This window comes from Chlorocebus sabaeus, chromosome 16 (genome assembly GCF_047675955.1).
Source record: "Chlorocebus sabaeus isolate Y175 chromosome 16, mChlSab1.0.hap1, whole genome shotgun sequence".
NCBI lineage: Eukaryota > Metazoa > Chordata > Mammalia > Primates > Cercopithecidae > Chlorocebus > Chlorocebus sabaeus.
Genome location: NC_132919.1, coordinates 34,123,452 through 34,136,832, shown reverse-complemented (window position 1 = coordinate 34,136,832; position 13,381 = coordinate 34,123,452). Strand labels below are relative to the sequence as shown.

The 13,381-nt window shown below is 40.0% G+C and overlaps 1 protein-coding gene across 2 annotated transcripts in view; it reads right to left on the bottom strand.

Annotated features, from left to right (window-relative positions):
- Positions 1 to 13,381, bottom strand: part of TAF15 (TATA-box binding protein associated factor 15) — a 38,314-nt gene that overhangs the window by 7,293 nt on the left and 17,640 nt on the right. For both annotated transcript variants that reach the window (XM_008011077.3, XM_008011078.3), the window contains exons 8-11: positions 6,411 to 6,445; positions 5,758 to 5,790; positions 4,017 to 4,126; positions 1,708 to 1,837 (exon numbers count right to left, since the gene is read on the bottom strand). In XM_008011077.3, the coding sequence (XP_008009268.2) occupies positions 1,708 to 1,837; positions 4,017 to 4,126; positions 5,758 to 5,790; positions 6,411 to 6,445 (308 nt within the window). The remainder of the gene's footprint in view (positions 1 to 1,707; positions 1,838 to 4,016; positions 4,127 to 5,757; positions 5,791 to 6,410; positions 6,446 to 13,381) is intronic.

Here is a 13,381-nt window from a genome sequence, read left to right as displayed (position 1 = left end):
CGGCCTACAATCTCACCTTTGAAGAAGTAAAACAGCTGGCCAGGCAGAGTGGCTCATGCCTGTAATTCCAGCACTTTGGGAGGCGAGGCAGGCAGATCACGAGGTCAGGAGATGGAGACCATCCTGGCTAACACGGTGAAACCCCGTCTCTACTAAAAATACAAAAAATTAGCCAGGCATGGTGGCAGGCGCCTGTAGTCCCAGCTACTTGGGAGGCTGAGGCAGGAGAATGGTGTGAACTCAGGAGGCGGAGCTTGCAGTGAGCCGAGATAGCGCCACTGCACTCCAGCCTGGGCAACAGAGCAAGACTCCGTCTCAAAAAAAAAAAAAAAAAGTAAAATAACACAACTATGTTTTGGAAGACAGAGGTACAATAATCTTGTAACTGAAAGAAACTGCAAGTGTCTGTCAATCCAGCATAGTTAAGTACTTTGGAGAGAGTAGATCCAGCATGCCTGAGTTTCAATCCTGACTCTGCCACTTACTCTGTGATCTTGGAAATTACTTAGCTTTTCTATGCATCAGTTTCATTGTCTGTAAAATGGGAGTAACAGGATGTATGTCTCATAAGATTATTATGAAGATTAAATTGAGTTAATGCGAGTAAGGCTCTTAAAGTTGTGCTTAGCTCATAAACCTCAGTAAACATGCAGTAAGTGTTAGTTACTATTAAATTAGGGTGCAAGAAAAATGATGAATTTGTAACATGGGGAAATGACTATGTTTAAATGTTAAATGAAGAATACCATAAGACAAAACTCTATTTGGAGTATTATGATGTAAGATACATTTTAAAACACTAGAAGGAAAACTATTAAGAAATATTATTAGTGGCTACTTTTGAGTAGAGGGCTATAGATGTTTTACCCATTTCTTCTACTTTCCATTAAAAAAAGTCTATTTCTTCTAAGTATGTATTAACTTTATATTTGACGGGAAATCTGCCTAAAATGTACTTTATTTATTGTTTTTTTGTTTTTTTTGAGACAGGTTCTCACTCTGTTGCCCAGGCTGGAACGCAGTGGCTCAATCATGGCTCACTGCAGCCTCGACTTCCTGGGCTCAAGTGATCCTTTCACCTCAGCCTCCTAAGTAACTGGGACCACAGGTACACACCACCATGTCCAGGTTATTTAAAAAAAAAAAAAAAATTTTTTTTTCTGTTTTTGTAGAGGCAAGCTCTCACTACATTGTCCAGGCTGGTCTCCAACTTCTGAGCTCAACTGATCCTCCTGCCTCAGCCTCCCAAAGCACTGGGATTATAGGCGTAAGCAATGCCACCTGGCCTAAATTTCAAACTATAAAGTCAGGGGATGATAAATCACTTAATGGGTAAAATGTAAATTATTCAAGTGATAAAGGAAAACCCCAGCCTTTAGCACTATGCAATATATCCATGTAACAAAATGCCATCTGTACCTCTTAAATTTATTTTTTTTTTAAAGAAAAAATAACATACAGTCAACCAGGCCAACTCCCTACATCTGTATCAGGATAGCCTCATGCACAAGGCATGATATAAGGAAATATGCTAGACCAACAAGGATAGAGCTCATCTCATTTCTAAAGGTACATAAAAATTCTGGCCTGTATTTTTAGTAAAAGTAAACATGAATATAACCACTGTCACCCAGAGCATATTCTGACTTCCAGACTAGAAAACATTTATCCAAACTTCATGCTGAAAACTGTATGAATGAGGCATACCATCAAACCAGTCAATGGCTGCCTTAGCTGAAGGAGGGTCATCAAATGACACTGTTGCCTCCCCCTTTGGCTTTCCTGTGTCCTTGTCTGTATAAAGATTTATCATTGGTTTTCCAGTCTTCTTATTTGTCTGAGGAAAAACAAAAACACTTGGTGTTAGCATTTTTAAAATAAGTAATCATGTATCACTTAGATAATCAAAGATTTATTTTTTGCAAGGAATTCACACATTCATACTATAAAATACTGTGCAGCTAATATAAAGTTACCTGTAGGTTTGGACAAGCATAACTCTCCAAGCTACACTAAGTGAAAACCAAGCTATAAAAATGATATAGTATACTGTTTTACCTATGTATAATTGCTTTTTTTTTTTTTTTTTTTTTAATTGAGACAGGGTTTTACTGTCACCCAGGTTGGAATGCAGTGGCACCATCATACTCACTATAGCCTCAAATTCCTGGACTCAAGAGATCCTCCCACCTCAGCCTCCCGAGTAGCTGGGACTACAAGTGAGTGCCACCACGTCCAGCTCTTTTGTTGTTGTAGAGATGGGGTCTTGCTATATTGCTCAGGCTGGTCTCAAACCCTTGGCCTCAAGTGACCTTCCTGCCTCAGCCTCCCACAGTGCTGTGATTAAGTGCTGTGATTATAGGAATCAGCCACCATACTCAGTTTATAATTTCTTTAAATCCACAGAAATTAAATGTAGATAATGCTTCATGTAAATATGTAACTTTTTTTTTGGAGACAGAGTCTCGCTCTGTGGCCCAGGCTGGAGTGCAGTGGTGCAATCTCGGCTCACTGCAACCTCCACCTCCCGGGTTCTTCTCCTGCCTCAGCCTCCCAAGTAGCTGGGACTACAGGTGCATGCCACCACACCTGGCCAATTTTTTGTATTTTTAGTAGAGACGGGGTTTCACCATGTTAGCCAGGATGGTCTCGATCTCCTGACCTCGTGATCCGCCCGCCTCGGCCTCCCAAAGTGCTGGGATTACAGGCGTGAGCCACCATGCCCAGCCGTAAATACGTTAACTTCTAAAACACTACACTGGGATTTGGCTGGGATAAGACAAGGGAGAATTTTTACTTTTTCAAAACTCTGTGAATTTAGGCCAGGCATGGTGGCTCACGCCTGTAATCCTAGCACTTGGTGGGAGGATCACTTGAGTCCAGGAGCTCAAGAACAGACTAGCCAATAACAGGGAGACTCCATCTCTATAAAAAAAACTTTTTTAATTAGCTGGGCATGAGGACATGTACTAGTGGTTCCAACTACTCAGGAGGCTGAGGTGGGAGGATCACTTGAGCCCAGGAGATTGAGGCTGCAGTGATCCATGATCATGCCACTGTACTCCAGCCTGGGTGCAATAGAGCAAGACCCTGTCTCAAGACAGCAACAACAACAAAATTACGTATTATGTGTGTAATTAATTCCTTAACAAATTATAACTCCCACAGAAAGAAAAAAGTGAGTAGGCCAGGTACAGTGGCTCACGCCTGTAATCCCAGGACTTTGGGAGGCCAAAGCGGGCAGATCACTTGAGGTCAAGAAATCAAGACCATCCTGGCAATAGTGAAACCCCATTTCCACTAAAAATACAAAAATTAGCTGGGTGTGGTGGCACACGCCTGTAGTCCCAGCTACTTGAGAGGCTGAGGCAGGAGAATCATTTGAACCTGGGAGGTAGAGGTTGCAGTGAGCCAAGATCGCACCATTGCACTTCGGCCTGGTGGAAGAGTGAGATTCCGTCTCAAAAAAAAAAAAGTGGGTAATTCCATAGACACCAAAACAAGGGCAGATGTAAACTGATTTCAAGAAACTGCTACTATCTAAATACTACTAAGGCTGCTTTCTAGTTGAAGAGATGAAAAACACATGCATGAAGTTAATAGTGCAAAAGATGCTTTAGTGAACAATGAGTAATTACAAGATAACGTATTATCTCCAGCATAAACATGAAATAACCCCTCCCAAGAGCTATAACAACTTGAGTTTGCATGTACTTCAGTCTATAAAACGTTTTCAGCAACTCCTTTATTTCTCACAGTTTTAAGAACTAAGCAGAGACTAATTTTAGAGTCCTAGGATGGAAGCTAAAGCACAGGTAGACTGTGGAAAGGTAAACACAAGCAAGAAATAAAATCTTCATATATTCAACAAATTTAGCAAAAGTCTACAGACATAAATGAGCACGTGCATCATAAAATTTTAAGAGACAAGGCTTATTGAAGTATATAGGCTTACTACACAGTCTATGTATTGTGATCAGAACATTATGAGATTTTCAACATATATTTTTACTCACCTTGATAATTCCTATTTGTTTAAAGAACTCCCCAACTTGATCTGTAGACACACCCTCCCCAAGTCCTTGCACAAAGATTGTGTTGTTATCTGAATTATCAGATTCTGAATCTAAGAGAAAAAAAGTGATGGTTAATCTTACATATTCCTTGGTTATCACATTCTGTTCAGTAATCAAAGACAATAATTTATTGTCCAATATTCAATTGTTTCTATGACAAAAAGGAGAGGACTAATATAAGAACAATCTTATATAAACATGCAAAGTATTCACAATAATTATTTGATCAATTCTTACAACTAAATTTCAGGTAACGTGGATCAAGTCCACAGTATGTGAAATACCTATATACCAATTAAGGATGATCTTACAAACCTCACTCTTCAGATCAGACATAGAGCTAAAGGTCATGAAGAGATGGAGTTAATTTAGCATTTCTTTCTCTGGAGAACTCTAATTCTTTACGATTAAACATTTTTAAGATTCTCTAGTAGAAAATTCTCCAAATCTGATACTTTGAACTTCCAAGTAAGCCACCAAGCAGAACTGCTGGTTTCCCATTCATTGCAATAAGCTTTGTATATACCAGAGGGCAGAGGCACCTTGTACACACACCTTACCTTACATGCACACTTTTGGATTAGTACAACAAAGTAAGAAAGATGTATAAAAATTCAGTCCATCAAGGGATAATTCAGAAATTGCCATCCATATAGAATACTTTGGCATCTTAATAAAAACAAAAGTTCTGATTTTAAATTTTTGGCTCAAATAGATTTTTAACCTCTAAATTATAACTTTCAACAGGCTCCACAGGTAAATCTGTAGCTTTGAATTTCATTTAAATAAAAAGCCACATAAAATTAGTGACCTCTACCCAAAACAAGACAGTTCTCTCATGTATGAATTCACGTTTCTTGAATTCACTAAGTCAGCACACTTAAGCAGACTACCAATCCAACGTAGGATTTTCTTTCTTAAACAGTTTTTCTACTTCTAATTCCACGATGATAAAAATTCTTTCATTAAATCTGATTTGCAATAATTTTCAATAATTAATGCTAACTAGCAGTAAAAATTCAAATATTTCTTCACAGAAGAATATGGGAAAGTACAAACAGCAATTTTTCCTAGCAAACTGTCCCATCAATACTCCTGAATTTTTCTGACATTTCTTTAGAAATAAAGCTCCCTGGCTGGGCGTGGTGGCTCACGCCTGTAATCCCAGCACTGTGGGATGCCGAGACAGGCGGATCTCAAGGTCAGGAGTTCGAGACCAGCCTGGCCAGCATGGTGAAACTCCGCCTCTACTAAAAATACAAAAACTGAGCCAGGCATGGTGGCGTGCACCTGCAGTCCCAGCTACTCGGGAGGCTGACACCGGAGAACTGCTTGATCCCAGCAGGTGGGTGTTGCAGTGAGCCAAAACTGCGCCACTGCACCCCAGCCTGGGCAACACGAGCAAAACTCCATCGAAAAGAGAAGAGAAGAGAAGAGAAGAGAAGAGAAGAGAAGAGAAGAGAAGAGAAGAGAAGAGAAGAGAAGAGAAGAGAAAGAAAAGAAAGAGAAAAGAAAAGAAAGAAAAGAAAGCAAGCAAGCAAGAAAGCTCCCCAGTTCTGGCACCACTATCAAATTAAATCTTCCTCCCATACTAAGCCCTCCAAACACATACTTTTCCCACCAAAAAATGGAAAACTAACATTTTCTTAATGGCAAAGTGACAAAACACCATAAACCTTACCTGCATCTGGTCTGGGTCCATAATCCCTGTGACCTAAGGGAAAAGAAAAGAAAAGAGAGCTATTTAAGGCAATTCATTTAAAATCATTATCAAAAAAAATAGTAATAAACCAAGGCATGAAAAGTCAATACTTCCAAAATCCTTGAAAGTCAACCATCACAGATTTACAAAGTAAATATATAAATTATGTTTTATTTAAAGTTTAGGAAATCGAGATGAATGTCAACATTCCCTTTAACTTGTCCTAGATAGCACCTGCCACTTTAGCATTATGCTAGTATCACGTTTGTTAAGCTCTGGTTGTAAAGGCTGATTGGACAACCCTAGTAATTTAAAAACACCATGTCAGCTACCTCTATAAAAACAAACTGTCAAAATCCAGTGAAGGTGTCATTCATTGGTCACCACAGACTCTTTCATGCAAATTCACTGTGTAGAAACCCATTGTACTGTTTGAGATCAACTCTGGCTTTTTAATGTTTACTTTGATATATATATGTGTATATATATATATAAATTTTTTTTTAAAGCACACAACACACACCAGCCTCAACAGAGTAAGAAAGGACTTTTGACTACATCTGCGGGATATTGGTGGCTTTTAGATTTATATAGCATTTCCACTGAAACATTTTGGGATACTCAGCACTTACCACCAAAATTTTTGAAGCCACCGCGGTCACCACCACTGCAGAGGAAAAATTGAAGAAATGATTTCTTCCTTAAGTCTCTAATGTGCTGAGCCCTGGGCTCAATCTACACTTAACTGTCACAAGTAGAGTGCTTAGGAAAACAGTAGCACCTCTAAGTTTTCAGTAAATTCCATTTCATAGAGTTTCAAATGTTGTTTCCATCTAAGTGTTTTCCCAAGGATTTATTTCCACAAGATGTCTTTTCAAGCTTATTACATATCTAATACACTCTTATTTTGAAATCTTCCCAACCCCAAGCCAAAGGGATACTATTAAACCATAACATAAAACTGGAGGCACAGCATGAAGAATACTAAACTAGAGCAAGTATTTTTTCCAAAAGGGTATTTTCTAAATATGAGAAAAAGAAAAAAGACTAGAAGAATATAAAGCAAGGTTAAGATTTTGATGCTAGAACAGGAGAGGATTAAAACTTGAGTATTAGGTTCTGCTGTGATACCAAATAGTGAATTTTATGAGATGAATTTTAAAAGTGAAATACAAATATACACAAAAGTGAGACTGAATAAAAGCAGTCTTAAAATTTCAAATCATTCAAAACCCTTATAAAAGACTAAAAAGAGCATCACTTAAAAACCGCCCTCCTACTCCATACCCACTAGACTACATCTCTCCACATCAGAGCTACAGAGGTTCATGCTGCCACATGCTCTGTACACTATCAGTAGTGCATATTACAGACAGAAGGCAACATATTCCAATAATGCAACTCCCCACAGGACAACTTTTTTTTTTTTTGAGAGAGTCTTGCTCTGTCACCCAGGCTGAAGTGCAGTGGTGGGATCTCGGCTCACTGCACTGAACCTCCACCTCCCAGGTTCAAGTTGATTCTCCTGCCTCAGCCTCCCTAGTAGCTGGGATTACGGGTATGTGTCCCCGCACCCAGCTAATTTCTGTGTTTTTAGTAGAGATGAGGTTTTACCATGTTGCCTAAATTGATCTCCAGCTCCTGGCCTCAAATAATTCGCCCACTTCAGCCTCCCAAAGTGCTGGGATTACAGGCACAAGCCACCACTCCAGGACACAGACTTTTATCTGGCAAATTACAATCACAAGGACAGTGGTCCTTGTGAGTATGGCTTTATGTAAGAAATCTAAGGTCTCTCTTATCAAGACACTCTTCCAATAAAAGCTTGCTTCTCTTAACTGAATTCTGTAATCCTTTAAGATTTATATGCTAATATGGCAATAAAAACACTCAAAAGTTTTCTGATATCAGATCTTCTACTACTAATGATCTTATTCTACTATAACCCAAGAAGTTAATCTAATATACTGAAGTCTCTCACTGCCTACAAATCTCTGCTTTATGGATACCTATCTTATAGGGGGTGGGAGGAGGAACCCTCAACTCTAGTGATTACCCTACCCTATAGATGGCTTTTCTGAGCCACACTGAGATAAAACACTCTGAGAAAAAATTCTCCCTTCTTAATAAATCTATTCTATTTCACTGTAAGGTAAAAATATTTCCACTTACAACTGCCTTGGGTAAAGACACATGCATTTTAACTTGTTGTTACTTTTTATATGATTTCCAGGATGCCTTTTTAAGCAGGAGTCTAAGGCTATTTCAAGGCAATATAGACAATATGAAACTCAGACCCTTCCTATACAGTTTACCACTGAATTTTCTAAACCCCCTACTTCAGAACAAATAGTACTGAAGCCCTCCCTATACTTCTAAATGACATGTATATCGCTGCTTAACTCTTTAAGAAAGGGAAGCCAACAGATTTGAGATTAAAAGATTAAACTGCTGAAAATATTATTATTAGAAACCAAGGTATCTCAGAGGTTTTTTTTTTTTCTTTTTCTTTTTTCAAAGAGGGAGTCTTGCTCTGTTGCCCAGGCTGGAGAGCAGTAGCACGATCGCGGCTCACTGCAAGCTCCGCCTCCTGGGTTCACATCATTCTCCTGCCTCAGCTGGGACTACAGGCGCTACCACACCGGGCTAATTTTTTGTATTTTTAGTACAGATGGGGTTTCACTGTGTTAGCCAGGATGGTCTCGATCTCCTGACCTCATGATCTGCCCGCCTCGGTCTCCCAAAGTGCTGGGATTAAAGGCGTGAGCTGCCACGCCTGGCCTCTCAGGTTTTTTAACTCCAAAAACTGAGAGAAAAGAACTAGTGAAAATATTAAGCCCACATTCTTATGCCAGTAGGTTAAAGTTCCGAGGATAAAGATAACTTTTAAAATGGGAAATTGGAGGTCACTGGGTTCACAAATAAGTGCTAGAAGAAATGCCTCTTACTTTGTTGTCATCTTAAGGGAATACCTAATCTGGCCACAATGGACAGAAAACATGCAATTTCATACATAGCTAGTTCCTATAATTTCCATTCTGGCCAGCAATATAACTTTGAACAACAGAAAAATGACATACCCCTGGCAAAAATAAAGGGATATAAAACAAATGACATTTAAAAAGGTTTATGATTTCTTATTCCTCCATATAATACATTTGAACATTATCATCTTTATTTTTTTTATTTCTGAGATAGAGTCTCGCTATGTCGCCCAGGCTGGAGTGCAGCGGCGTGATCACGGCTCACTGCAACCTCCGCCTCCCAGGTTGACGCCATTCTCCTGCCTCAGCCTCCCGAGTAGCTGGGACTACGGGTGCCTGCCAGCACGCCCGACTAATTTTTTGTTTTTGTATTTTTAGTAGAGATGGGTTTCACTGTGTTAGCCAGGATGGTCTTGATCTCCTGACCTCGTGATCCCCCGTCTTGGCCTCCCAAAGTGTTGGGATTACAGGCGTGAGCCACCAAGCCTGACCTTGAATGTCATCTTTACTGAGCATTTCCTTTGAAAATAAAGCAGCTGAAGATTTCAACACATGGCCATAAATTTGGAAATACCATGGTACATTGGAGAAAGAACTAGTCTTCAAACCAAGAGACTCAGGGTATAGTCTTAATTATCACTAATCAATCTTGAAAATTTGGGCATGTCAGTGGTTCTCCATAAGCTTCAATCTCCTTAACAAAATAAGGGTCTGTATCCTTACTATTCAAAATGTCATGGAACAGAAGCGTAAGCATAGCCTGGAAGCTTCTGAGAAAAGCAGGATCTCAGGCCCCACTCTAGACCTACTGAATAAGAATCTGCATTTAATAAGATCCCCCAAGTAATTCATACGCACATTTAAGTCTAAAATGTCTAGAAATTTGGTTTAGGTACTGATCTAGATGATCTGTAATTTTATGCAAAGTTTTCTTTCAAGTTCAAACATTTCAATCATTTTCTCTCCTTAATAGAAAATAATCCTTTTTTAGGAATTTATTAAATACAGAAAATAACCTTCAAGTAGTACTATTAGATATTAACAGAAAATGTGCCTGAGGTTAACAATCTTTCTTTAAAATCTGCGTTAACGTTACAAATCCCTTTTCTACATGCTAAGGCAAATTAAGACACAAAGGTACTTGAACATCTATGAGTCATGATGTTGACATAATAAATCTGCTTTAATTCCCAGAAAAAGGAGAGAACATGTACACATAAAGAATTCCTGAAGTAGCAGAGATATTTAAGAGAGACATAAGTATACTCAACTTTATTGGCAGAGTACCACCTGCATAAGAAAACTACCTGCTTTTTTGTTATTTTTTCAGATGGTGTCTTGCTATTTTGCCCAGTCTGGTCACGAACTCCTGATCATCAGTGACCCTCCCACCTCAGCCTCCTAAGTAGCTGGGACTACAGGTCCACGCCACAGTCCCCAGATAGTTGTATACTCCTTTTTTTTTTTTTTTTTTTTTGAGACAGAGTCTCACTCTGTCACCCAGGCTGGAGTGCAGTGGCGCAATCTTGGCTCACTGCAAGCTCCACCTCCCGGGTTCACACCATTCTCCTGCCTCAGCCTCTCATGTAGCTGGGACTACAGGTGCCCGCCACCACACCCGGCTAATTTTTTGTATTTTTAGTAGAGACAGGGTTTCACCATGTTAGCCAGGATGGTCTCGATCTCCTGACCTTGTGATCTGCCCGCCTCGGCCTCCCAAAGTGCTGGGATTACAGACGTGAGCCACCGTGCCCGGCCTTTTTTTTTTTGAGACAAGACTTTCGCTCTTGTTGCCCAGGCTGGAGTGCAATGGTGCGATCTCGGCTCACTGCAACCTCCAACTCCCGGATTCAAGCGATTCTCTCACCTCAGCCTCCCGAGTAGCTGGGATTATAGGCACCCGCCACCATGCCCAGCTAATTTTTGTATTTTCAGTAGAGACGGGGTTTCACCATGTTGGCTAGGCTGGTCTCAAAGCCCTGACCTCAGGTGATCCCCCCGCCTCAGCCTCCCGAAGTGCTGGGATTACAGGCATTAGCCAGTGCGCCCAGCCAGTTGCATATTCTTGACCCAAACACAGAGACAGTTCCCCCAAGTTCAAAACCACAAAGAGCAGCCCACACGAAAGCATACTCTGAAGGTTCTTTCACTGTTACAGCAGTATATATTTAGAATAGACAACAGATTCCATTTCAGATGCTTCTCAAGAAAGAAAAAGTTCTTTGACAGAACCTCCACTCCAAACCTTTTTTTTTTTTTTGAGATGGAGTCTCTCTCTGTTGCCCAGGCTGGAGTGCAGTGGCATGATCTCAGCTCACTGCAACCTCTCTACCTCCTGGGTTCACGGCAGTCTCCTGCCTCAGCCTCCCGACTAGCTGGGACTACAGGCGCCCACCACCAAGCCCAGCTAATTTTTGTATTTTTAGTAGAGATGGGGTTTCACCATCTCTATAGAGACCAAGGATGGTCTCTATCTCCCGACCTTATGATCCGCCCACCTCGGCCTCCCAAAGTGCTGGGATTACAGGTGTGAGCCACCACACCCGGTCTCCAAATCTTTAATTTAAAAAAAAAAAAAAAATCTAACTATATCTATTTACGGACTAAAATTGCCAAGAAGTAAAAGGACAATGCAGGAATCTCTATTCTTAGAAAATTTCACTAACTAGAGAGAAAGGGCTTAGCTAAAAATGAAGAAAGATTAGCTTAAAAACCCATGCTGTGCTTGAGTTTTCAGACTACTAAATCCAGAATACAATTTTCTGAGTGTGAGGAAAAGAGGAAAAGAACAACACTAATTCCACATTTAAGTGACTCAATGGATTTAAGTACTATTCTCAATAACAGCTGTATTTACATTGTATTTCCTCCTATGTCTTATATGCATGGTAAAAAGGCTTTCTGGAATCAGCATCTATCAACATCTCAGGAGGCCAAGAATCTATCATTCTAGAGCTGCACTGTTCACAGTGTCTACTACCTACATGTGGCCTGCTGAGCACCAGAAATGTAGCTAGTCTAAAATTAAGATGTGCTCTAAATGCAAAATACAAAACAGATTTCTAAATTTTAGTATGAAAAAAGGAATGTACACTACGTTTTTTTTTTCCCTTTGTTACATTTGAAGAGGTATGGGGCGGAGGGGAAATGGAATTTGACAGTCTCACTATTACCCAGACTGGAGTGCAGTGGCTATTCATAGACACAATCACAGCTCATTGCAGCCTTGAACTCCTGGGCTCAAGCAATCCTCCTGCCTCAGTTTCCCAAGTAGTTGGGACTACAGGTGTATGCCACAGTGCCCAGCTAATTTTTTTCATTTTTAAGAGATGAGGTCTTACTATGTTGCCCATCTAGTCTCAAACTCCTGGCCTCAAGCAATCCTCTTGCCTCAGCCTCATAAGTAGCTAGGATTACAAGCGCAGGCCATCATGACCAACAAAAAGAAATTTTTTATATTGATTGCATGATGAAATATTTTGAATATATTGGGTTAAATAAAATATATTTTCTCATTGTTTGTGTTGTTTTCTTTCCAATGTGGCTATTAGAAAGTTTACATTAACTATATGGGTCACATTTGTGACCTCTATTGTATTTCTATTGGGCAATGCTGTGCTAGACTCACCAGAACGTACGCATATTTTTATTTATTTTTTAGACCCATGTATACAGTGCCCCTGTATACATGCGTATTTCTACGGGAGCTAATTGAATGCCCTTTCAAGGGGGAGAAGATCCTCAGAAATCTGGATAATTTTAGGCTTGACACATTAAAGCCTGAAACAGTTACTAAATTTGATGGCATACTAATAATGAAAAGCAATTATTTATTAAGTTCTGGCAATTTTACAAGGCGTTAATCACAATGCTAAAACTAAAAATCACTGGGAGAATTTATGCCCTTAGCTTCTAGTCCACTAAGATGTCCATATTAATTATAGATGACAGTAAGAAATGGTCTTTTTTTTTTTGCTACAATTGCTTTTTCAAAGAAAAAGATTAAGTTTCTTGTAGTCCCTATAATCTTCACTTATCTCTCTTTCACACTTGGAAAGCTGATGGCTTCTTTTTGACCGGAATTCTTCTTCTAGCCAGGCAATCACACCATCTATAAGTCTCAGAATGTCCCATCCTTTACCTTACAGCCAATCTTCATCCACAAATTATACCCCCCCTTTTTTTTTTGGCAATGGAGTTTCACTCTTGTTGACCAGGATGGAATGCAATGGTGTGATCTCAGCTCACTGCAACCACCACCTCCCAGGTTCAAGTGATTCTCTTGCCTCAGCCTCCCGAGTAGCTGGGATTATAGGCACCCACCAGCTAATCATGTCCGGCTAATTTTTTGTATTTTTAGTAGAGACAGGGTTTTACCATATTGGTCAGGCTGGTCTCGAACTCCTGACCTCAGGTGATCCACCACACCCAGTCTATGCCCCTTCTTCTAATATAAACCAACTAATGCCAGATATTCTTCAAACAGCCCCCAAAAGAATTGTTATTTTTTATTTATTTATTTTTTGAGACGGAGTCTTGCTCTGTTGCCCAGGCTGGAATGCAGTAGCGTGATGTCGGCTCACTGCAAGCTCCACCTCCTGGATTCACGCCATTCTCCT